General features: G+C 39.6%; 2 protein-coding genes across 14 annotated transcripts in view; one reads left to right on the top strand and one right to left on the bottom strand.

Moving 5' to 3' along the window:
- LOC9268400 (polygalacturonase non-catalytic subunit AroGP3) overlaps nucleotides 1–1440 on the bottom strand; it is a 10768-nt gene extending 9328 nt beyond the window's left edge. For all 10 annotated transcript variants that reach the window (XM_026026069.2, XM_066311264.1, XM_026026071.2 and 7 more), the window contains exon 1: nucleotides 1300–1440. In XM_026026069.2, coding sequence (XP_025881854.1) covers nucleotides 1300–1377 — 78 coding nt within the window. In that variant the 5' untranslated portion in view covers nucleotides 1378–1440. The remainder of the gene's footprint in view (nucleotides 1–1299) is intronic.
- A 15451-nt stretch (nucleotides 1441–16891) lies between these two features.
- Nucleotides 16892–26440, top strand: LOC112939387 (uncharacterized). 4 transcript variants are annotated; one of them, XM_026026550.2, is made up of 4 exons: nucleotides 16892–16983; nucleotides 17468–17630; nucleotides 19945–20171; nucleotides 25101–26440. In XM_026026550.2, exons 3-4 carry the CDS (start codon nucleotides 20054–20056, stop codon nucleotides 26402–26404), a joined length of 1422 nt encoding a protein of 473 aa, XP_025882335.1. In that variant the 5' UTR covers nucleotides 16892–16983; nucleotides 17468–17630; nucleotides 19945–20053; the 3' UTR covers nucleotides 26405–26440. The 4 variants fall into 4 exon arrangements, 3 of the variants coding, with proteins under 3 accessions (XP_025882335.1, XP_025882334.1, XP_066167295.1); XR_010741762.1 differs by lacking the exon at nucleotides 25101–26440 and having other exon boundaries at nucleotides 19945–20496; XM_026026549.2 differs by lacking the exon at nucleotides 19945–20171.
- Nucleotides 26441–27425: the final 985 nt, after the last annotated feature.

Here is a 27425-nt window from a genome sequence, read left to right as displayed (position 1 = left end):
TACTTCCTTCTCGGCGACGGCAACCAGCGCACTGCAGCGTGGAAGCAACGACACGTCCTTGGCGGGAGGGTCGATCCGCGGGGCGTCGTTGCCAGCGGTGCCGCCCGTCATGTACGGCCCGAGCGCGTCCAGCCTGTCCGGCGCGACCATCAGCGGCTCGTCGCGCCAGCTGGCCTCCTCCTCCTCCTCCGACGGCAGCCACCGCGCGCCCCAGAAGCAGGCTGTAGCAGCACCATGCCCTCAATGTCGATGTCGTCGCCTTCGGGTCCACGCCGTGAACGCCGCGCTACCTCCGCCCAGCCGCTGGCATCGTCGTGCCATCCTCGGTCTGCCGTGCCCAGTGCCAACGCCAGGGTCGAACTCTTCCTCCGCTCGGCTGCGCCCCCGTCGCACCGGCGCTGCCGCCACCAGGCCGTGCCCCGCCGCTCGCGCCGCCCCTCCGGCCGCAGCTAGCTGCGCCCCTTCGGCCATCCTAATGGAGAATTGTTTTTTTTGTCTGTGTGTGGTGACGTGCGGGGGCAATCTGGGCATTTCAAAAATATTCTCACCACTTTCAGCTAGAAAATGATAAAATAATGTGCACGGTGTCCTACAGCAAATTTCACAGTTTTTGTAGTGTGTTGGGGCAGTGTCACGTTTTTGCGGTGTCCCTCAGCTAATTACACAATTTTTACGTGTCGTGTAGCAAATTTTGCCTTATATTTATGATTATCGTGCATTCCAAAATTGTTGCAACTTATAATATAATTTGTGACATCACCTAAGTTACAACTGACATGTATACTCACCAACATATGAAGTACAGAAAAAACTAATCTAGACAATAAATCAAATGAAAACTAAATAATGTGTATATATACCATAATATAAGCACTCTATGTAGGTACTGGGTAGTGCATGCTAGTTTACAGTTATTCTTCCCATGTTATTACATATTCCAAAACTAGCTAGCTAACTCTTCATTTAGAAACACAAAATATTTTTTAAAAGAAAACACTGTATATTGTTGCCGAACAAAGCCTAACATAATTGACAAACAATGTAAAGCAATCAATTCCGAGTAAATGAAAAAAAAATTAAGTGATAGCAGAGATACTAATAAGTAAGAGTAGTAAGCAGGGTTTACACTTTGTAAGGTATATATACCTTGATAAATTAAGTTACGTTGGTAAAAATTACTGACAGGAGAGATACGATTGATTGCCGCATATAAACATATATATAATCAATTAACTGTCACGCAGAATGTATCTTCAGAGGTTAATTTCTAAACTAAATTAACAGCAAATTCACACTCACCAGGAGGATCAGTGAGATGAGTAGTACGAGGACATCCATTACGTGAGTTGATGGTATATGTATCTCTGAAGAGGCCATGTCCACTGGAGGTTGCCTATTTATACACCGAAAATGGAAGGGTACGTAAGAGCAATTAATTAATTAACGAAATGATGCATGCTAGTGACCACGCGGCCAATATAATTAATCGACTAGGTGAGGGAGTAGCTTGCGCATGAACAATTTTATAGTATGAGGGAGTATGCTATGATGATGTGAAATCATGAGAAAACAAGGGAGAAACAAGCCTCATTTTTCGCTTATGCTTATACTTATCATGATTTTAGGGATTTTCACCGAAGTTTTCTTTTTAGCCTTTGCTTTTAGATCACTAAAAACACATATAAAAAAGTTTTATTTACAAATTATTTTTCATTTGCAAATATGTCGTTTGGCTTATTCCGTAATAAGCCAAATGATGGGGCCATACGCTCTATTATAGTAAGATGATAGCCTGTCATGTATACTATATTAGAAATCATTAATTATAAAAATATTGTGCAGATCTGAATAGACAACATGGTTACGAGGGCCATTCCTCGGAGGAAAAAAAATAAACATGTTATAGGTCATCCGTGTTTATTAAAATATAACGTGAAAGATAATATCACACCATCAGTCTAAACCCACGTATATACCTCTCCATTTCTAATATATGATGTAGATTTTTTTCCTTAAACTTTGAATAATATTTATTGGGGAAGAAATTCCATATACCCCGTAAACTTTAGATGATAGTCCATCTAACACCCTAAACTTTAAAACCAGACGTTTAATCCTATGTAGTTTATAATACCATCTATGCAGCCCATATGATGGTTTAAAAAAATGATTACTATATAATTTGTATATACAATGGATGAGTTTGAATATGTGACATATGTCTTGGATGTATATGTTAAATCTTCACTTGATTCTCTTCTTTACCCCCTTATTTCTTTCACTTGTACTCCTATATAAACTAAAAGATATCCCACGCTTTGCCACGGGATATATATTAGATATTGGAGAATTAATGAAATAATTTGGATTGAAATAATATGAAAATAATTTGAGAATGATGGTTTAGCATGTGTATGTTTAGTTTTAGAATGAAATAAATTGTAGATATAATTACTATATGCTTGCATATTGAGATTTGTGTGCTTAATGGGTTGATGTGGCATGCTTGCATCTAGGTTTTAGGAGTACTAATAAATACAACACTTACATGTTGAGCTCTAGGTGTTTAGTGGGCATTAGCTTTATAGAAAGAAGGGATGAGTGCGAACTTAATATAACATTACTGTACAAACTAATAACGGATGATGGATTTTATGTAAGCATATGTTATATTATTTTTGTCAAAACCCCTCGTTTAAACTTTAAAATATAAAAAACCAATGTCTGTAATATATGAATGGTATGACAATGTTCGGTGGTTGGATGTTTAATTTTAAAGTTTAGGGTGTTCAATGAACTTCTATCCAATGTTTTTGGGACATATAGAATTTTTTCCTATTTATTAGTTACTTTGTTAAGTAAATTTAAAAAATACTAATAATCAAAAGTACTTTAAGCATGTCTACCGTGTTTGTGATTTCTTTGCATGAATATTTCAGCGAATAGTCAAATAAATTTGAAAAACCAAATAAGTCATATATTAAAGAAACAATGGTAATTGGTCAGCTAGCTAGTTAGCTAGGGATTACTTCCGCGAAAATTTGAAAAATTGACCCTTAATTTAAAGAGCTTATCTCGACAATGGACCGGGTCAAGTTTGTCAAAACTTTCGAAGATTATTTAATTATTAACCAGACATGCAGTGCACGTGCAATTATTTAATTGGAAATGGCAATTATTTCTAGATTTGGTTATGGACGCTGCACCAAACGGAGTGGCAGCTAGTGCTGCAGGGTTGATATGATATCTCGTGGATTCGGCAGGCAGGGCTCACCGCGCGCTCCGCATGCGATGGCGACGAAACATCCATCTGTTTGTTCCTGTCCTTGTAGATTTTTCGTAGCTGGCGACGAATGATCGAATGAATCCTCTCACTTCTTTCTCACTGCTTCTAACCCAGATATGTACTTAACTTGTACCAAAATAAAGCTAATTTTTTAATATATTTTTTCAACAAATTACAACTATGTTCCCTTTAATTTTTTCTTTTTTTCTTCTCAATCAATCACAACATGTTTTTAATCACTTTCATTTTCTTAATACATGTATCCATCTTATAATGGTATATTTTGGAACAACGGTAGTATATTTTTATTTTTATTCTACATTATTTAAGAACACAACATAGTACTGATTTGCATTTCACTGAATTATTACGAGGGAGCACTGCTTTTTACGATGTGAGAGGGGGAGCACTACTGTTCATGGTGTATCAAAACATACGGACCTAAAAGTGACATAAACACCAGCTTAATTAGGCTGAGTTTTTATGTGAATGTCCCAACCTTTTCTAACTTGTTTTTCACGCACACGCTTCACAAACTATTAAACAATATTTTTTTTCTAAAAAAGTCTATAGGAAAATTACTTTAAAAAATCATACTAATCCATTTTTTTATGTGTTCTGTTATTATGTTGTTGTTGTTATTTTTAGTTCCGTAGCTAAGAGGGGTGTGGGAACTAGCTAGGAAGGCATATATCCATCGCTCTCCTAGCTCCCTTCATTTTTACTCCCTCTGTCCCACAATATAAGGGATTTTGAGTTTTTGATTGCAACGTTTGACCACTCGTTTTATTTATTATTTTTTGCAAATATAAAAAACGAAAAGTTATGCTTAAAGTACGGTAGATAATAAAGTAAGTCACAAATAAAATAAATAATAATTTTAAAAAAATTTTGAATAAGACAAGTGGTCAAACGTTATAAACAAAAACTCAAAATCCCTTATATTATAGGACGGAGGGAGTACCTGTTATCCCCGCTATCCAGCTCAATCCTCATTAGAATCGTTTGGAGATGTTCTTTCTTATATTACTTTCTTTTAGAATAAGTGTTATTTAATCAGCAATATTGGAAATGCGTTTGCATTTTATTATTGTGATATACACTTCTAACAAATGTAATTATTAACTTAATTACCTAGTAGCGAAATGCATTTGAATGAGATCTGGAACTTGATGTGACAAATAACCACGCCTGCGAGAAACACGTGAAATCATACTAAGAGCGCGAGCTTAACGTGAGAATAAGATGTGATGTGACAAGAATGTACTTGAGTGAATGGAAGATATAGTGGTTGCACATTTAATTATTCCTAGCACCATAAGATCCTTCAAATATATCTCCATAGGAGTGAATTTTAGATTTGGTTGTTCGTATGGCTAAGTTCCCAATTTAAATAGCTGCATATATATACATATACATATATATGTATATACATATACATATATATATATATACATATACATATGTATATACACATATATATATATATATATACACACGGTTGGATGTATAGGCCAGGTAAAAAATATCCTTATCTAATAAAAAAAATTACTTCTTGCTTTTAAATGTATGGTGCTGTTAATTTTTTATAAAACTCTCAGACCTTTCATCGGTCATATGAAAGAAAATCTGATGTAAATATAAAACTAAATAGGTCATGCATGCGTAAAGTAAAAAAAACAAACTAATATGCGCTAAACAGTGCGCTACTTAATAGTGCGCCTCACAGCCCCTCATCTTGATGTAAAAAGAATTACACCCACATTTATCAACATTTGTTGTCTCCACTAGACTCTTCACTCATTCCCCCCTCCCTCGCTCCTCCTCTATTTTCAATGTCAAGAATTTTCTTTCCTACCCCACCCGCCCCCGTTTCTTGTGCAACTCATCTCTCCTCTCATATCGTGCTCTTGGTATAAAAAAGTTATTACACATTCTCCTTTTGACATAAAAAGAATTTTTGAATGCCTCTCAAGACATTGTAGAAACTCTCGACCATATTGCTAGCCATGAAGTTGTATAGACGTCCATCGGTATCAAATGATCTGGCCCATTTAACCTTAAGTGGCATATTGTCCTCTAGCCACTTCTTTGATCACTTTCCAACCAAACCCATGGGGCACTTCACCGCACATAGGAACACAACTTTCTTGTTTATTTGACATATGCGCTCGAGGTCATTCATCTGATCCTGGGTAGCTCTAGTGATATAGAAGTTAGTGCATAGGTGCCTCGTGCACCATCTATGGTGAATGGGTTGATGCCCTAGTATCTCGTTGTTGATGGAGTTCAATATGCCTGGGTGCTTATCAGATATTATACACACTTCTCTATTATGGCTGATCAGACAATGTCCCTATTTTTGTGAGCAATACACCCCTAAATTTACCGGTCAAGAAGGTCCCATCAATTGCTAACACCGACCTCAAGTGCTTGAATGCCTCCACTAACTGCCCGAATATCATGACGCACGGCCAAATACACAACTATGCACTCCTTCCACAATTCTTGACTTCTCATGGTGAGCCTCAACACGAAAATGCATGTTCGGGTTTTTTTTTTCTTTCATGGCATTCATATGCCTCGTCCCAATCTCCCCAAACAACCTTCATAGCAACTTGCTAAACACGCCAAGCTTTGTTGTACGTATGTCGATAGTGACATATTTGCTCAACTGCCTCGACAATACCTACAGGACACAAGATTGGCTCAGCTTGGACAAATGTCTGTAACCTGTTGCCAATAAACCTTGAAGTTAGCTGCAAGTACTTGCCAGATAATTCCGCACTGAGCATGTTTGTCTTCACCTGCACTAGTTATCCTCCACCTATTAGCTACACTCTTTCTTGCATGAATTTGCCATTTGCAGTAAGGATCGAGGCAAGTTGTAAAAAGAATGACTAAACCAACCTAACGATCATAACCGCATCATGGCTTACCACCTCGCCCTAGACCTTATGCGCCCACTGCCGTTGACCCGCGGCCACCATTTCTGCTATCTTGTCCTCATCCTCCTCTAGCGCCATGGTAACCTAGACCACCACCGTCGCCGCTTGCGCCACCGTGTACGCTCAAGCCACCGTCGCCACCTGGTTCTCCTTTTCATCCTAGCTGACCCCGACTACCCTTCCCGCCCTGGTTGCCTTGGCAGCCCCTTAGGATGCGTGCCCACAACAGGGTGGCTGCTGACTCATTCGAGTGAGAAGTGAGTGAGAGGAGTGAGACGTGAGTGGGAAGACTAATGGGAGGAAATGAGTGAGAGTGAGTGAGCGAAGTGATGAGAAGGGAGTGAGAGAGCGTTTCCTTTTATAACGATGGAGTGCATAGATTTTTCTTTACACTTGTACGTCACAAGTCTACTACAAGCCGACCAACTACAGGGAGCATAGATTTGGCAGGGAGCTAGGGATGTATGGTCATGTGCAGATCTAGAGTATTACAAGTGGGGACCTTTGCCCCCACCTGTTAACGACCAAATTTGGTATGGTACGCTAGCATACCCGAAGGCGAGTTTTGGACCTGCACTGGAGTTAAGCAGATCTCCCAGGCCTCGTGTTTTTCATCAACACCACTCAATTTTGCAGTGAGCGGGGGCAAATGCCCCCTTGACACTTTGATCCTTGGCCGCCACTCACCCTGCTTTTTTTGGCCCCTGTGTATGGTTTTGTTCTAACTTTTTTAGGTGAGCTGCTTAGCGATACTAAAAAGAAACAAGTCATTAATTGACTATAAAACATTATTGTGCCCGTGCTAATGCTATGGTGATATTTAGTAATGACAATATATGTATGAGTCACCATCACAATTTTTTTAAATAAGACGAGTGGTCAAACAGTGCAAGCAAAAACTCAAAATCCCTTATATCATGGGACGGAGGGAGTACAATTTTTATTTTTGCACTTTGAAGAAAAATATGTATAACTAAAACCAAGTCATAAAACTTGATTCTTTATCTGCATCTATCTACTTTGATATTTAATAATACCCCTCAATAAAACAACAATCAACCGCTAAACACCGATAGATAATTCAGAAAGTTCTGCACTGTTCAGAATGGATTAAAAATACGTTATTCAATTAATAAGTGTATTTTTTATTTCAATGACAGTGAAGGTTTATCCTCTTGAGATGTTTTGCTGCAGTTATCACAACCAACCAAAAAAATCCAGATGAATTCCTAGTGCAGTTGCATCCAAATTCCTGAAGAACATCCAGAAAATAAGCTATTCAGAGTAAGTAAATCATATGGTCCGATTTTAAGATCAACTTAAAATGCAGTTAAAATAAAAATCAATGTTAAGAAAATGTATAAGAACACTGGTGGAGAAACCATCTTTGGTCGGTCGACCAAATTCCACAATAGTCCCGGTTTCATTAAAAACCGGGACTAAAAACGATTTTTAGTTCCGGTTAAAAAAATTTTGATCTCCAACCAGGACTAAAGATGATTTTAGTCCTGGTTCATCCCTGTCAGAGGTATGTCAGGGGGCTACCAACCGGGACTAAAGATCATTTAGATCTTTAGTCCCGGTTGGTACTACCAACCAGGACTAAAAATCTATCTTTAGTCTCGGTTGGAGTTATCAACCGGGAGTAAATATTTCTCTCCCACATCGGTTAAGTCCCAGACAGATATTTAGATAAGATTGGATCATCCCCTCTCTTCCTTTTCTCAGATCCAATCCCCTTCCTCCTCCTCTCCCCTCTCCTCCCCTCCTCCTCCCCTCCCTCCTCCTCCCCTCTACTCCCTCCCATCAGTCGGCCCTTCCTCCTCCTCCCTTCTACTCCCTCCCATCAGCCGGCCGGCGGCGGTGGGGAGGCGGGCGGTGGGCGGCGGTAGCGCGGCCAGGCGTGGGGCGGCGGGCGGCGGCACGGCCGCGCGCGGGCAGGCGAGCGGCGGCCGGCTCATTTGCTTTTTTTTTATAATTTGTGTTTCACTGGATGTATTTTTTTTTTTAGAATTTGTGATTCATTACATCGCATGGATCTGAGATGTATAATCTTGTATAATATGTGATGTATTTAATTTGTGTGTAGTTTTTTAGGATTTGTGATGTATTTGATCTGTGTATAGGATTTGTGATGTATTTGTTCTGTGTGTATAAGTAACTTAATATTTAGGATGTTGATTTGGGGATGTGTATCCCACTCGATTTGGGAGAAAATACAGGGATTAACTCTAGCCATTAGCAAATTAACAATGAAAAAAAAAAGAAAGAAAAGGGACCTCGAGGGACTGCCGCTATCCCCGGGACTAAAGATTCCCCTCTTTACTCCCGGTTGGTGTTATTAACCGAGACTAAAGATTGATCTTTAGTCCTGGTTATTTGAACCGGAACTAAAGATAGCGATCTTTAGTCCCGGATTCGTAGTCCCGGTTGAAAAATTGGGACTACAAAGGGTTCTAAACCGGGAGTAAAGAGCATTTCTCCACCAGTGGAACCTAGGTTTACCATGTGCTTTTACCTCTCTAGTTGCCTATGAGATCACAAAGCTTCACACATAGAATCGTTTTTTTTTTAACATAAAGCAGAAGCTTATTGCTATGATGGGGGACCTATTCCTTGTGTTTTAGACATTCATTAAATAGTATAACATATAACAATATGTAAGTGGCACCAAGAACCTTGTACAACTCCCTGGTACCCTCATCTCTGCAGATTGGATAAAGAGCACAGAGATTCCCCTGTAGTAAGCAGTGTTTGTCTAGAAACATTTGATGAGAAGATCTCATTATTTGTAAGGACAATATGAAAAATATAAGTTTAAAGGGCTGCAGTTCAAGAATGTCCAAATCAGACAACACAATGCAATATCCTATCTATCATCATTGTGAAGTAATAAAAAATGATCAGACAAAACCATGCAACTTTTGCTTGCTGAGAAAACCAGCAATTCAAAATAGCATCCTTAAGCATTCATATCATCAAAGATCCTGTAAAATGTGAGGCACATGATTTTCTAGTAGCAGATTAGAATAGAAAAGACTGTTGCACTGAAGAAAATGTTGATATATGGCCTCACACGCATGATATAAGACTGCTTCTTTGTTAAAAAATTGCATATGTCATTTCGCACAAGGTAAAAAAAAAAGTTATGGTAGTTCTTTATGGGGATACAAAGAAAAATGAAAAAAAGCTACAATTGGCAGTTTTTTAGAAATGTTTTGCACTGAAGAAAATCATGAAGTTCTACATAATTTAGATCAATTAAGTAGACCAAATACAAATTCTTCTTGTTCTTCACAAACCATAGTACAGTATACATGACAAAATCAATAAACATTTGAACTAAAATTGACTGATCTACAGTCAACAGGTATACTAAGCCATTCAATAACTTCAACTAGCACCCTCTCTCACCTTTTCTTTTTGTTTTCCTAATTGCAACCTTTGCTCAGGATCTGTCTAGATCAGATCAAGAGAGCAACCTAGATTAATTTAACAGAAAAACACCCCACAACTCATGTAACAGAAAGAACAGGCAAGCAGATAATCCATCATTGATTAATGTCTCAAATCACTATCACACCATGTTCAACCAGCAGAATTTTTTTGTCAACAAGAATTGGAGAATTCTGAAATTACCATGCTTGCCATCAAAACCAAGCAGAGATTTCTAAATAAACCAGCCACCGCCAAGTTGTGTTTCTGTTTCTGCAAAGTATATGCCAAATATCATTTCTGCTTCTGCGAAGTAGAGGGTTCCTTCACAATTAACTGATCAGCTTTAGGGTCATTCCAAAAGACTGGAATAGTGTGTTTGAGAAAGAAGAAAAAGACTGCAATGGTCACATTTTGCCTAAATTTTCAGATTAAACTGCAGGTTCGTCGAAATAGTTAACAGAAGAATCGTTGTTGTAATTTACATGTTGTTGTTGCAATCTACACTGTAAAGTGAGGGTTCACCTAGGTGGGGGCACCTACACCGTAGCCATGTGCCCACCCCTTGCTGTGTTAGGGTGTAGGCAAGCTAGTGGAGTGGGCCAAGCGGCGGAAGCGGCCTGATCCACACAGCTCGAGCCCTTGATGGAGTAGCAATCAGCAACAGCGGCGGATTTGGCTCCACACTGCTCCTGTCAATAATATCCGGAATAAGTTCACCGGAGGTCCCTCAACTTAACAGCGAGATTTTCTGAAGTCCCTTAACCACAAAACCAGAAATGTGTACCCATAAACTCACACAAACCGTTCAAAGGAAGTCCCATGGCAGTATATGTGGGTGGTTTCGCTGACGTGGCATTCTAGTAAAAAAAAAATTAAAAAAGTACGTGGGGCCCACATATCAATAGTACTTTTTTTTTCTTTGCTTTTCTTCTCCTTCTCTTCTCTTTTATCTCTCCTCTTTCTCTTCTTCTTCACTGAGTGAGGCCGGCGGTCCACTAGCAAGCAATCTTGGTGGTCGTCGCGCGCTAGCTCGTCACACAGATGGAGCAAGAGCAAGTGCTAACCCAGGAGAGCAATAGTTGCACCTGCAGCAGCAGCAGCAAAGACGCGAGCTCGGCCGCCTGCAGCTCGCTCAACGCGTCGTCGCCGAGCTCCATGGACTCCGGGAGTGCCGTTGCCGCCGGCAGCGGCAAGAAGCGGCCGCGTAGACGCTGGCGGCGGAGAGGGCGGAGCAGCGATGGGCGGGCAGCGAGCGAGCGCGGCGGCGGGTCCGCGCGGCAGCCGAGCGGCAGCAGGCGAGCGCGGCCTGCGAGCGAGCGGACGAGCACGGCGGCGGGCAGAGCGAACGAGCACGACGGTGGGCGAGCGGACGAGCACGGCGGGGAGAGCGTGTAGGACTTGTCGACGGAGAGCGTGTAGGACTCGTCGACGGCGGGGCTGAGCGGGACGTCGGGGTCGGAGACGGAGAGCGCGAGGATGCGGACGGGGACGCGGAGAGGGTGTAGTTGGCAGGGGGAACCAGCGGTGCGCGGCGCTCGGCGCGGATGAGGATGGCTCGGCCGACGACGAGGACGATGACGGCTCGGCTGGCGGTGTAGGCCCGCGGAGCTCGCCCACCGCCGCCACGCTCCTCCTTCGGCCACCTCCGCCGTTGCGGCCCCCTCCTCCGCCCGCCGTCCGCTCTGCTCGGCCACGTGAACAAGACCACCGCGACGAGCAGCCGCCTCAACGACGCGGCCGGCGGCGCAACCACAGAGGACGACGAGGCGGACACGGAGGACCACGGTGGGCACGCGCGGCCGCCGGCGCTCAACCCTGCCGCCCTTGCCTGCTTCGCCGGCCGCCCCTGCCTGCTTAGCCCGCCGCTGCCGCCGCTCTCGCCCACCGCCACCGCGTTCGCCTGCCACCACCGCGCCTGACTTCTTCGCCTGCCGCCGCCGCCGCCGCGGCCGCTCTCGCCAGCCGTCGCCCCGCGCGTCTCGGCCCATCGAAGAAGACGAGAGAAGAGAAGAAAGGGGAAGAAACAAGGGATGTGGGCCCATATCGTTTTCTCTCTTACATGTGGGCCCCACGTACTTTATTTATTTATTTTTGCTTACTAGGATGCCACGTCAGCGAAACCACCCACATATACTGCCATAGGACCTTATGTGCACGGTTTATATAAGTTTAGGGGTGCACATTTCTTGTTTTGTGGTTAAGGGATCTCAAAAAATCTTGGTGTTAAATTGAGGGACCTCCGGTGAACTTATTCCATAATATCCCCAATGTTCTCACCGCCACCCATTGGATCCAGGATGAGAAAATGGAGACACAGAGTTGCAGATAGAGATCAGGTGTCGTCACAATCATGCAAGCTCCATAGATTGGTGTTCCATGACTGATGTGAGATCGGCCACGTCAAGTGCAAGAGCGTGTGCAGGCGCAGGCATCGTGAGAGCCTGAGAGGAGTGGCCCAACAGACTCTTAGATTGATGGACTCAACACAATATCGATTGATCACAACGCCGAGTACATATAGGCACATAATCATCCTTATCCTAGTATCCTACTCAACCAGTTTATAGAAACATGCCTGGGAGGGATATTGGGAGGACTGGCCAAAAGAAAGAAAACATGCGATATACATGAGATATGCTAACACCCCCGGCAATCGCAACGTCAACAGGCTGGACATTGAGACTAGACCGAAACTCAAAGAAGACATCAGTCGGCAACCCTTTTGTGAATATATCAGCATACTGGGATGTAGTTCACACATGTAGAACTTGAATAGTGCGAGTAGTCACACAACCATGGACAAAATGGAGATCAATCTCGACGTGCTTGATGTGCTGGTGCTGAACTGCAGTGATGTTGTCACAATAGACCAAAGTGGTTCGAGTGGGATGTGAATGCAGCTCGTGCAAAAGTTGGTGAAGCCAGCATGTTCCAACAACAACATTGCAAATGCTCTATACTCGGCTTTAGTGCTGGAGTAGGAGACGATGTTCTGACGTTTGGAGGACAATTTCGTTACACAGCAGGTGTACTTTCATCCATAATCAACTACATACAAATATTTACCAACACTTGTGGAATTGGTTAGTAACAAACCCTACCACTACGTCCAGTGTTTCATTTGGTATTTAAGGACCGCCAACACCTGGCCCAGCATGCTGAGAGCATGGCCTGATATTTGAATGGTATCGGCACAGGGATTGTAAGGGGTGTGCTACGGCGTGACTTGGTGTTGGGACTAGTTGCCACTCTCCCGCAGCCTGTTGGCCTGAGTGGGTGGCTTGGATGCCGCCGCCACCTTGTTCGGAGGCCTGAGCAGTGCCACCGTTGCCGCTATCTCCATTGCCACACCCATGGCAGTGATTGCAGTTGTTGCCACCGTTCCCGGAGGTGGAGTTGGTGGTGCTGGATGCAGCAGTGACGACAGACCCAGCTCCACCGGAACCGTTGTTGGTGGAGGCGACGAAGGCAATGGCGGTTCTGGTGGTCTGTTGTCCCTTGTTGATTTCCGCAAGAAGCAGCTGAGAGCATGCCTCGAGGAAGGTGGGGAAGCGACGCTATAAGGGCAATACAGTTTGCAGATTATTGTACTTTTTATTCAAACCTCGTGAAAGTGCGAGGACTAGCGTGCACTCGGTGATAGGTTCGCCGAGGTCGGCCATCGCATCATCCATGCTCCGGAAGTGGCGACAGTATTCGGTGGCCGACTTGTCACCTTGGATCTCCTCAGGTTATAAGAAAAAAAAAGATTTCAAAGGAACATCTCTCGATCCTAAATAAGCCTCTAAAAATTCACTTGGCACAAGTATGTCATGCTTATTATTCCAAACCCAGGGAGAATGTGTCATTGTCCATTGGATGACAAATCTCCCGAGGCATGTGTCCTACCCTAAACACAAGTCAAAATACGCTTCAAAATACATTTGCTAAAACTCAAACTGGACCCTTTTGTCCATATATATTTGCTTGGATAAATTTTAAGCTATTCCAAAACATTATATTGGATAATGTCTTTTCAATTAAACAATGTGAGTAAATTAATTTCTAGTAAAATAGATGGATCGTAAAATTAATTCTAGTAAAATATCATGAATAGACTATACTACACCTTCCTCCCAACAATATTTTTCTTATTTTGAGAGGATGTTTTCCTGGTTAAGTACACAAACAAAAATCATTGTTCAAACCCAGATCATTTGAACAGACGAAAGTAGGGGCACATTTGTCACCCAGTTGCATATTTGTGTGTTAGTTCGAAATAGGAACTGTCTATTTGTGACAAACAATTTCTTTTAAAGGGGAGTGACAAACAGAATTTTAATGGCATACATGCCATCTAGCTAACTTCCTGTATTTGAAAGTCACACTTTAAATTTTAGATACCGTTGAGGTCATCAACTAATTAATAATATGGCCAACGTGTTATTAATGGTCGATCCATACCAAACCTTCTATACCTTCCAAGTCAGTAGCACATACCGATCGTCAGATCATGTATGCATAAATGTTCATGATATTAGTTGGGAGTTGTCGTGGAGCCTCTATCGGGCTAACAATCAATTAATGGCGCTGTCATGAAACTCAGCTGGAAGCCCTTTTTTTTTTAAGCAGAAACGACGGCAGAAGAACTGCGGGAATTTAATTGAAAGGAGGAAAAAACCAAAAGTATTTACAATCCCATTGAACTGCTGGAAGCCCTTCGCTCCCTCTTTTTCTCCCTCGGGTGCTATAATTCCTCCTGTACGTTTTTAATATATGATGCTGCTATACTTGAGAAAACATTTGATCAAATTCTTCTTACTAAAAGGATTGCGTAGCTATCATTTAATTTACTGTGGTTTGTTTATTACTAAAGCTACTTTAAGCACAACTTATATTTTCTTCACACTTGCTAATTAGTTATTTTTTAATATAAGATGAATAGTCAAACATATCTCCAAAAGTCAATGACATTATACATTAAAAATTTAAAGTTATAGGAACCATGCCATACATTTCTTTCAAAATAAGAAACAAACATACTACATAGAAAATTATTCAACAAACAGATTTCATCGTCTAGCTAAAACCTTAAGATTGGCTAAACAAACCCATAGTCATGGCACATCTAGCTAAAAAGGATAATAGAATAGCTCCCACTGGTGGCATCATCTAAGGGCATGTTTAGGTAGCTTTAGATTCTATGAAGCTATTAGTAGAAATTCAGCTGGTGAGAATCTAGTTTATTTTCTGGATTCTATAACTACATCTTCTAAGAATCTGGATGAAAAGCTATATTGTTTAGACAAGCTTTTGACTTCAAGAAAACTACAGCTGCCAAAAACTCCTCCAAACAGAACACACAAGAGACCATCCAAACGAAACATAACTGCTACCTAACAAAATGATGTTGAAGCTTGAGGGGCTTGTTTGTTGGTTAGCTGCACAATTTATTCAGGAACTGTTTGGTTCAATTTTACAACTGAATCAAGCCAAACATTTTATTACACCACTTGTCTGTATGTTATATGCCCAGACAGTCGCCAAAATTTAGTACAGTTGTGATCAGCAGTTTGTGAATGTGACACTAATGGCAAATTAGGCTGTGGCCAAATTAACTAGAGTAACTTAACAGCTCCTCTGGTCTTCATAGCAACACATTAAGTGGTACGAATTTCATCATTGTCTCTAGATCTAACTAGCAAGATTAGATTAGGGATTTTACTAGGAACAAATGTTTCATTGCAATACCTACATATATAAAGGAAAAGCCGCTCAGGTTGAAATATTGCTGTCGGAAGCAATGAAGAACATATCCAGCACCCCAGGGAAAAGAGCAGACCGTAGGATTATCAAAAAGGAAAAAATGGTTGATTTACATGTCATCGAATATCTATATGCAGAGCTCTTTTTAATGGGGGTATATATGCGGAGTCAAACAGGCATGTAAGTCTTCTCTCTGGTAATTAAGGAAAATAAACTAACTCTACCTATCTATGTTCACCTTGGCATGAAAGACTCTTTTCCTAACTTGATTGTGTTTTACCTTGCTCGTTCACTTCACTTCTCGAGGAACCTGAGTTGGATTTTACTTGTCTATGAGTGTCTAAACAGCTTCAAATCCTTCTAAGGGATGGGGGGTTCTCTTGCGATTCACTTTGAGCTCGGTTTCTTATGATCTTTCTAGTGTTTCCATTCCATCCAGCAGGGACTCAATCTTGCATTCGATCCCCAACTTTTCCATGAAAAAGTTGAGCTATCTCTGGATTTCTCTTCTGCCTCTCTTCCATATTGAGAAAAAAGGGAGGAGGAGGGCCTCTCAACAGGAGTGATTTCTGAAAGGAGATCGTTCACAGTATCCTTAAGTTCATAGTAAAACTCACTTTCGTTCACTCGTATGAACTGCGTGACCAAGCACCACGAGATGGAAGCTTGGATTGAGGAGGTTGTCAATCGAGAATACTAGTGATTGTTGTATAGCAGTTACTAGGTGACACCCCGCGCTTTGCTACAGGATATATGAATGAATATGTATTAAATGATGTTGAAATGATGAATGAATTTAGATATAAATATTGTGGAAATGATATGAGTAATAATGAATTAACATTTTTATATGTTGAGCTTTAAAAAATAATAATTTATAGGTAATGTATGTAGTTACATTTAAGTTTTAGTATTTACTATGCATGTTGATCTTTTAGTGCTTAGTGGGTTGATGTGTGATCTACTTGTATGTTAACTAATAACTGTTATGCTTGCATTTTGAGCTTTATGTGATTAGTGGATTGTAGTTTTATAGAAGGTATAGATTAGATGTTCAATTGATTGATCATTTTTGGATTTCCATCTTTTTTACAATGTATGTATTACATTTATACAGTGTAAATTTACTAAATTTCATGTAGTTTTCTAGCCATACTACTTTAAATTGATGATTTTATATCTTTCGCCATTGTAAAATTTTATATAATAAGATACATAGACGTTATGAAAAGTTACTTTGGTAATACCTTTTAAAGTTTGCAGTGGATTTACACTGTTTTCACAGGGTATTCCTTTATTTGAATTTAATACATATACAGTGTAAAAAAAGCATGTGCGCCCCAGCATGGAAAATTAATTCAGAATTAATTTTTAGATCCTGCCACCATTTCTCAATTTCTTTGTTTTTTAGCAGATGATTGTACGTGATCGTGATAGCGATGCTAGCCTATAAATACCTCTTGTGCTAGTCCTGACCAAATTGAGCAAGAACTATAAGCAGCCAATGCTAAAATTATCTGAGACTAAGCAATGAGTACTCTTTTGTCACTCCTCTCATTTATTCTTGTAAGTGTTGTCTCCATTAAGTTGAGCTCTTACATCCATGCTTTTTCACCCACTCACGATATATTTTTTCTTCTTTTCCTTTTTGCAAGGAATAATTTACTTTTTTGAATCACACTCTACACGATATGATGTTTGTGTATATGTCACAAATTATCACAGGCTATATATACTTTCATAGTTCACATGTGTGTTGAACGATGCCTTGATTGTTCCTTGCCAAGCTGGTAGGTGGCGGGAATTGGGTTATCCTATGGTAGAATCTTTGGGGGAGATTCGTAATACCCATGCCTGTTTGCAACCTGCAGTGTGGTGTGAAATTGGCCCGTGTAGCCTACAAGTGATATTGTAGTGGGTGGTTTAGTTGTGTTTTAGTTTTTTTTTTAAGTGTATAAATTGAAAAAATCATCTATGAAAGCTTTTGTTGAAATAACACATCTTGGCTACATCAGTAGTGATGTATGATGGTTGGTTGGTTGGTTGACAGGTGATGGTGGTCGGAGTTGGCGAGGGGAGGAAGTTGTTGAGCGCAAAGAAGATGACGATGATGGTGCCAGACCGCACGGCTGACGTGATGGCATACTGGAAGACAGTTCATCCCAATTCTCCAATACCATCAGCCATACTCAACCTCTTGACACAACCATCTGGTAATTCTCTCTCTATAAAAGGGTAATATATTTGCATAGTAGTAGCTAGATATAAACACCAAGATGGAACCATAGGCCATGCTTAAGATAGCTAAGTAATTAAAAAATACTGCAGCCTATAGGCTATAGCACCTCATAGTGATTCCTACTGGTTATATGCATTCCTCTCATTTCTTTTCTTCCAAAATAGAGTGCTAGATTTTAGCACCAATTACTTAACACCTGCATAAAAAAACATATTAAATTATATAAAATACAGGGTATTATGGTTCAAGTTGCACAAAACCATAAGAGTTTTTGGTATAAGACAATCAACCCCAGGTATTATGGTGGTACTTGTTTGAGTAGATCGATGTGAATGCTCATTGTAACGTATCTGAGAACAATCTTAACAGAAGTAACTAGGGACTAGCTATTAACAAAATTTTCAAAAGGGATAAGCCATGACCAGGAATTATGATCCAGATTAATGGTTGATTGTCAAGTTTGAGTAGCTATGATGATCTAATTTTTTAGGGATATGATCCAGTTTTTTGTTTAATTTGTTAGGTGGATGGGAATGATTTAGTTTCTTACTTGGTTAGATTGATGTGGATGAATAACTGGAAATATGAAAGTTTTTATTAATAACATAATATATTCTATATTAGCGGTAGTTATCATTAACTTCTCCATATTATACACAAATTAACAACAAAATGACTCATTATCTCTAATCAACACAAACCTTGACAATTAATTACTATTTAACAACAAAATATATTAATTATCATTATTGTCAAGATTAGAAAAGGTGGATGGTCTCATCCGGCCAATATTTCCGAAATAGCTCATCCAGCATCTGCATGAAATATTCTCTCTTATAACGGTCTCATTCATGATTCGTCCTTCCTATCAACCAAACATAGTTAAGTTGGATGGTCATATCCATGTAGGGATTTCCTTTCAACCAAACACATCCCCCTAGCATCTTCATATGGAAAAAGTGCACATGGTCTAAGTCCCTGCATACTAGTATATTGTGCCACATGCCAATAGCTGATTTTACTTTGTTGGTCTGGATGGACTCATTTGTTTGTAGAAGTTGGTCCGGGCTGGTCTGGCATTTAAATAACTAGCAAAAATACATGTGCATTGCAACAGGTGAAAATAATTTTCACGATTAATAAAACTCGATCAATTTAAACAACAAACCGAAATTAAACAAACAAATCAATAGCAAAACAAAGTCAGAAACCATATATAGCATTCAACCGGGTTGTGCGTGCTTCATGTGTCATCACACGAAGAATCACTTATGTACGTCTTTCCATAGCTTCACAAATCAATCGGGTGGCCATTCCATAAGTTGACGCATGTGCATTTTGCTATACTCATCGATCAAAGACTGAAATTTTGATTATTCAATTAATAATTTTTTTACTATAGTTGGAAAGCATTTGCAGAGTAACAAACTTGTCGTATGCACACCTTAAACAATGATAAATTCAAAAGGAAACTATTTATGAGGAGGGAAATTTGGAAGAGAAAAAGATAAATGAGACGAGATTAGAAGGAGAAGGAGAGTATTAGGATTATCGGGAGAAAAAATGAGAAAAATAAAAATAAAAGGGAGAGAAAAAAAGATGCCGATCAAGGGAGGGTCGTGTGTGGCGCCGATTGGAGGCACGCGGGATAGAGTTGGCCGGTAGGGTTGGGTTGGGATGGGATATGGGTGTATAATAGTTATTCTAGATTCGCATCGAATTGGATACGGACGACATACAACCAACTCAAACAAGGATAACGTACCAAAATTCCAACAGAAACATCTCCAATTTTATAATAGTATATAGATAGAGATTGACATATAGATCTAATCAAACAGCTATGATTTTACTAATGAATCTAATTGTACGGGTATGATTTAGTGATCATTACGAAGCCTGTGGAAAGACATATAAAATATTTAAGCTAATTAGTGGGATACAATTATATAGTAACTAGAGAAAATACTCATGCGTTGTAATGGGTTGAAGCAATGTTAATATCACATATTAAGTATATGCAGTATATCCTACTCTAGAAAGGAAGCTCGAGGTCGGTCGACGAGTTGGCCATTATTTGCTTGATGAAAATAGGAGCCCTTGCTATGATTTTTGCATCCATGCAAAACCTATACAGATAGACAGTTAAGTCTTGTTGTTTATTATCCCATCATCGTCCCTTTTTATTTGCCAATGCGCGAAAGGATTGCACGTCAATATATTCCATCGTAGTCTCTTGCTTCGGACTGAAACGGATTCGATCTATATGCATGGCACGGTCGATGCAGGAAGGCCCAGCCCGTCTCATGTCAAGTCGCCTCCCTCGGCAACGTAGATCATGCGAGATATGGAAGGAAATATAGTGGGCTACGCAGAGAAGACATCAATGCCAATCGGATGCCGGCAACGCAAATTGGTAACAAACGTGCGGCGTTGCACGATGTACGCAGGAATCGGACGCAGACTCTCATTGCTTCGAGTGGAGACAATGTTGGCCAAATCGGACACATGTGGCGTAAGAAAATTCTACTATTTTTATAAAAATAGTAGAGGAGATGCATAATTAATCATCGAATGTGTAGGTGGTACTATACAACTTATAGCAATTTGTAGTTTGGATTGCGGGGATGGTGTACAATACAAGAAATACTTTACTTTACTTTACTCAATCCTCACTCATATTATAAATGTTTGTTTAACTCCTATGCTTTGTTGAAGTAGTACTTACTACTTTAAATGTACATATAGTAATTATAAAATGTCTTCATGATCAAACTTTAGCCATCAATTTCTCATAAAGCCAATATTAATTGTATGAATAAAGCGTATGGTTTAGTTTAATTTTATGCATTAATTAAATATACTTTTGAGTTTCCTAACTTTACATTGGTCAAAATCTACAAAATTTGATTTCTTATAGAATCAAAATAAACCTTACAAAAATAAATGCATGGAGTATATTAGATCACTCTGCTCCTCGACCGATGTTGGTCAATTTATATAACAATTACTTCACATAATTTGTAGAGTAAATTTTACAGCAACGACATCGTCACCTGTTGATTGTAATGATGTATGTGTTCCAAGTTTCACTCCCTCTATATATATACCATTATTTCACACACAATTATTATACCGCCATATGATCTCATCATAGTTATAGGGGCGGACAAGGCATAGGCTAATTAAGGCCCAAGCTGGCCCATACTATTCTGTCCCTAGCTAGACCCATTGGATTATGAACCCGCGCCAGGCCATGACCCATGTTGCCTTGGACCTAGGTCTGCCCCTACATATCTCTATATACGATTGCACGGTTCTAACCCTGCCCAGTGATTGGGCCACGTGGCACCACGCTTCGAGCCCCAGCGGGATTCTCGGCTGGAGAAGCGGCCACGTATGCGCACCCCTCCCGTGGCCGTCTGATGTCATATCAACGGTGAAAAAAAAATATCCAATGGACCTCATCTAGAACAGTCAGGACTCAGTAGTAGATAAAGAAATCACATTGAATAAAAATCCTCAAGAACAACAGATTCCCCTCTCCTAATCGAGCTGATGCATCGACCTTATCCACCCCGCATCAATCAATCCCAATCCCAAACCAAAAAACATCATAGGAAACATTGAAAAACATCACAGAAATTTTTCACTAAAACATCACACAAGAACATCTAAATAATCATCCCGCCACCGGGCAGCCACCGCCTCCCCTCTCGCCGCCGGATCTGGTGGAGGGGAAGGCACCGCAACCGGGCCACCGACGCCTACGCCGGATCCGGCCTGTGGGAGTTGCCGGCGATAGAGAAGAGAGGGGAAAGGGACGGGAAGGAGAGGGAGTGAGAGGGCACGCCGCCACCGTGGGGAGGTGAGACTACGCTGCCGCCGCCGACTCAGGATCCGTGTGGGGGAATACCCGGATCCGCGCGCCCGAGCAGCCGCCGCCACCGGATCCACGCGCCTAAGCCGCCGCTGCATGATCCGCGCGCGCGAGCGGCCGCAGCTGTCGCCACCGCCTCCTCCATCCGAGGCCGCAGCCAGCCCCACCACGCCGTCCCGGCCTCCAAATCGCACGGAGCCGCCACACGGCCTCCTCCTCTCCGTCACCCGGCCACGACGCCAACGGCCGGCCGCAGCGCCTCACCGGCCTCTGCACCCACCGCGCCGTTGCCGTCCGTCCAGCCTCTGCACCCGCTGGCGCCATCAGTGGAGGAAGGGGAAAGAAAAGTAAATAGAAGAAGGAAGGAAAGATAAGGAAGGAGGAAAGAAAGTAGAGAAGAAGGAAAAAATCTCCATAGATTTTGCAAAAAGGCCCTTGTGGTTTCCAAAAATTAATCGCATATTCCTCTGCATTGGAAACTTTGCGTTTTAAACCCTGAAATTTCTAGAAAATACATAAATGGCCCTCTGTATTTGGAATATTTGTTTGAATGGCATTGTAAATTTGCAAAATACACTGAAATTATATTTCATATATTCATGATTATAAAATTTATTTATGGCATTTATGATTATTGATTATTTGTAATGCTTTTATTATTTTTAATTAATATTGCGGTAAAATATATAGAATTGCATAAAATATATTGGAATTATTTGTGCGAATTTTAACTAAAGATGACTTATCGTGAACTAGAAGTTTGTTGAATCTATAAGTATATCTGACATATACATTCAATGTGGTAATTATAATGGACGTAGAAGATCAATCATACCATCAAACCAAGTGGTCTTTTCACTAACTCAATGTGATTGAGCAAGCACTTCTATCTCTTGACGGTACGTCCAAGCTACTCTGACGAATGAGTATACTAAGTGGATAGCATTTTTTGAATATTATGGTGCACCCTACCACTCATAGAACAAGAACTATGAGAAATAATGAGTATTTTCGACTATGATTCACTGAGCAAATAACCTACATAGTACGGTAGTACGGTGCACCGAATATCACCGACTATGATTCTACCCAAACTCGACGAAAGTCCCACGCAAATATCACTAGGATTACATGTACTTCATTTTTGCAATTATTGTTTTGTGCAACATATTTTAATTATAGAATTAAATTTGCAATTCTTAGCTTTTGTTCAATATATTTTGTAACATATTTTAAAAACATGATTAGATTTAACCAAATAATTGTAGTTTTGTGACATTTAATATAAATACAATCATTATATTATGTATATACAACTATTATCTTTTTATATTAATTAATGTAACAATTTCTATGCGATCAAAGCAAATACCGTATCATTTTCAAGCTATCTTTATAATATAATAGATAGATTGTTTTCACCCGTTGAAACGAGAAATAAAATGAAATGTGGATAGAAAATAAAATAGCAAGAGGGGTGCCTTTTGCTTGATAGGTAGCTCGCAACTAATTTTATCAAGTTTAAATTTTGCTCTGGCATGAGGCAATGGGCATCAAATTAAAATTTTCTATATAATTCATGTGCATATATCAAACTAAAATTGTGCTAAATGATATGCATACGCACCTCTAATGGGCAAATTATGATTTTTACACACCCCAGGTAAAAATTATGCAGAGGATAAAAAAAACATGTCCGGTTCTACCAAAACAATTTTCTGAACTTTTTCCTCTAAAAAATTTAAATTTACAAATAGGCCCTCGGTTTGGAGTGTTTATAAATGGCCCTAAGATAAAACTTATTATCAAGTAGGCTATTTTTTTTATAAGTTGGACAAGTAATTTTGCTATGTAATTCATGTGCATATATCAAACTAAATTTTGCTATGGTGTGTGCATATGAAACTCTATTGGGTAAATTATGATGTTTACACATACCCCCCTAGAGATAGAAAAAAATATTCAGATTTGTGATTTTCTTTACCAAAATACATCAAATTTCCTTATGATATTTGGAAATATTTTAACCTTCGATAAGTTAGTAGAAAACTAAACTCTCTATCCTAAATAAATTTTACGAGCATTGAACTAGCCGTTCTGACAATTGTGCGAAATTATTGTGTTCTAAATAAACCAGAAAATATATACAGTCTATTTTCCATGAGTTTTAAAAACAGATAAAATTGATAAAATTGAAAATTGTAGAAAAACTCAAAAACTAACAAATATATATTCTAAATAAGTTATAAGTATTATATACAGGTTATAATTAATAAGCGCGCCAACTGGTGCGCCATTTTCTAGTGTAATTGAAAAGCTGGGCCCCTAGCTTTGTTAAAAAAAACAATCCTAATAATGAATCTAGACACATGTTCACTCTAGGATTAGATTCTTTTTGGAACAGAGGGAGTACAAATTTAATTACAAGGTGGTACAACACAGCCAAAATCACACTCAAAACCAGCATGACCAAATGCATATTTTATTTGAAGTTAATGCTATAAACATGGAAAGTTAACAATATATAGTTATACTTGATCAATATAATAATACCGTTCACTTGCTCAAGTTTTATTAAATTTTTTATAAGGTGATAACTCAAATCAAACAAAGTTGATGAGGTTTTAGTAAGTAATCTCTCCTGTAACCAAAACATATGCCTTGGACATTGACAGTCCAAAATGTCCACTAAAATTAAGTGTCTATATATAATCCCGTACAAAATACTAATGTTTCAAGTACGTATGTACAGGGGTTGCAAGTGTTGAATTTTGCCAATTTCATCAACAGTATATGAAGATGCAGATAAATTTACTGCCTTATAGTTGATTGTGCAAATGTAGCATAACATTTGAAACTGTTGTTTTAATAATTGAAAATAAAATCCAGGCCTCTGCCTGCATATGCATTTTAAATTATATATCCGATCTTCAAATTGCGTCCCTAGAAAAAAAGATAGAATTTAAATACCTACTAGTTGGGTAATGTTTGTAATGCATGCAATCAATATACTTTGACCATCAATATCTCTTTGAATATTTCAATTCAACTTGAAAATGGTATGGCTAGTTTTATCTTCAAAAAATTTCAAAATACTTTGGTTCATTTTTATACGTTTTATACTAGTTATTAATTTATTCATAATCAAACTAATACCTTGGTGCATGATCATATTGTTTCCCAAAACATCATTTATTTGTGATAGTATTTAATTGAAAGGTGCCATGGTACTGCACTTTGTATATTAATTTGCGAACTGTAAAATGGCACTATTTATAAATTTGTAACAAATGTGAGGCTGATTACACCACACTACCCCTATATTTTGGGGTGGAGGTAGTAGAATTAGAATAAGGAAGATTCCCATGTAAATTCTGACAAATGTCAGATATGTTTTGACAAGAACAGTACATGAATGAGCAACCTTTGGGGAAGATTATATGTCGCATAAGAATAAAGATTTCATTTACAGTTAAAATCAGTGGTGAAAATAACCAACTCCTAGTTCAGTTTATAATGATCAACGAATGCAAGAACTGTGACATCGTGTGCATGTATCTACAGGCAACCAGAAGAAGAATCTCCTTCTTACATCAGGTAGTGGAGCCAAGGGGGCTGATGAGAAGAGCTCAATACTCAAATTGAATCCCAAGCTAGACAACCAAGCTAAGAAGAAATTTTCACCATACAACTATAATAACCCAGCAGACGGGTATGATCGTGTTTACTATGATGGCGATAGTGATAAGCACATGTTATTCGAGTATGAAGCTCTGAAGATAAAGATGAAAAACTTGGATATGTACTGGTACAGTGGAACAAATCAGATTAACAAGAAACCTGAGCTAGACCTAGCCAACAAGAAACTTTCGCGTCACAACAATAACAACCCATCACATGGTCATGATCATATTCTACTAGATAAGATGAAATTGTTGCGTTACATCTATAGCAACCCAGCAGACAGGCATGTTCGTGTTGACTATGATGGCCACAATGATAATCACATGGTATTCAATACTGAATCCATGAAGCTAAAGAAAGAATTCTCATATTTGTACCAGTTCAGTGCAGTGAAGGGGATTGACCAAAAGCCTGAGCTTAATCTAGTGAAGAAGAAATCTTCACGTTACGTCTATGGCAACCCAGCAAATGACCACCTTGTTCACTATGATGGTCGCAATGACAAATACATGGTACTCAACCACAAAGCCAAGAAGCTAAAAAAGAAAAACTCAGATTTGTACCAACACAGTGAAGCAAATGGGATTGACAAAGAATCTAAGCTGAACATGGCTAAGAAGAAACTTTCACGCTACATCTATGGCAACCTAGCAGATGGACATCATCATGTTTGCCTAGTTACGAAGAAATTTCCACGTTACATTTATGACAACCCAGCAGTTAGCCGTCATGTTTACTATGATGGTCACAATGACAAATACATGGTACTCAACTATGAAGCCATGAAGCTAAAGAAGAAAACTTCAGATTTATACCAACACAGCGAAGTGAATGGGATTGACAAAAAGCCTAAGCTGAAGCTAGCTAAGAACAAATTTTCACGTTCAATCTATGGCAACCTCGCACATGGACATGATCATGTTCACCTAGCTAAGAAGAAATTTTCATATTATTACACCTTTGGCAATCCAGAAGATGGGCATGAGCATGCCAATCATCATGGTGGTTATGACAATCACATAGTATTCAACAAACAAGCCGTGAAGCTAAGGAAAGGGAACTCAAATTGGTACTATTACAGTGGACTAAAGGAGATTAACAAAAGGCATAAGCCAGATCTAGTTAACAAGAAATTTGCTCGTTACATCTTTAGTAACCCAGAAAATGAACGACCTTTTTTGTGAAGTATTATTAATTTAATAAAAACTGCAAAACTAGTACCATCATGTTGGCACACTGTTGATGAATTAATGGTTTGCTGAGATAGAAATATTAAAGAACGGTGTACCATTCTTCAACGGGACAGTCTAGCATGGCACGCTTCCATCCACACAAGCCACCACGTTTAGCGAGGACTCCTATACATACATACGTCGGTACGTGGCTAGCTAGACCACAAGGACTCCTACACTTGCACATATGTACTCCCTCCATTCCATAATATAACACATGGTCAACCATTGGCACAGTCTTCAAAACTAATCTTTGACTTTAAATTTCTCATATACTATAAGGTTTATTGCAACAAATTTATAACCATCTTAAAGTAAATTTAAATGTCAATCCAATGATAATAATTTTAACAAATAAAATTTAATTTATATTATAATAATTGTTGGTTAAATGTTTTTAAAGTTGAATCTTGGAATGTGTACATGTCTTATATTATAGGATAGAGTGAGTACATGGATAGGCCAGCTGGCCCGGTAGGGCTGTTGCGCTCCTGTGTATTGGGCCACGGCCCAACCATACATTTTTTTTCCTTTTTTTTTCTTTTCACTATTCTTTTCCTTTCTTTGTGTTTTTTTATTTGAATCACTTGATATCTCTTTCTAGAGCATAGAGACTAAATGTATCACTATAACATACCTGATACCTAAAAAAATCCCCATGTATAACCCATATGTATCATGATACCTCGAGGACCACGGGCACTACCTTGAGGATACTGTAGGTGATACTTTGAGCGTACTAGATGATACCTCGAGGGTATCATATGTATCATGGTACCTCGAGCGTACCAAATGATACCGTGAGGTACCGAGTGTATCTCATGATACCTCGAGGACCACGGGCGATATCTTGAGGGTACCAAATGATACCTCAAGGGTACCGTAGGTGATAATTTGAGGATACCGAATGATGTCTCGAGGTACCAAATGATACCTTGAGATACCAGGTGTATCATGATACCTCGAGGACCAT

This window comes from Oryza sativa, chromosome 6 (genome assembly GCF_034140825.1).
Source record: "Oryza sativa Japonica Group chromosome 6, ASM3414082v1".
In the NCBI taxonomy this organism is placed as follows: domain Eukaryota; kingdom Viridiplantae; phylum Streptophyta; class Magnoliopsida; order Poales; family Poaceae; genus Oryza; species Oryza sativa.
Note: the sequence above shows the minus strand (reverse complement) of the source record. Positions and strands in the feature narration are given on the sequence as shown.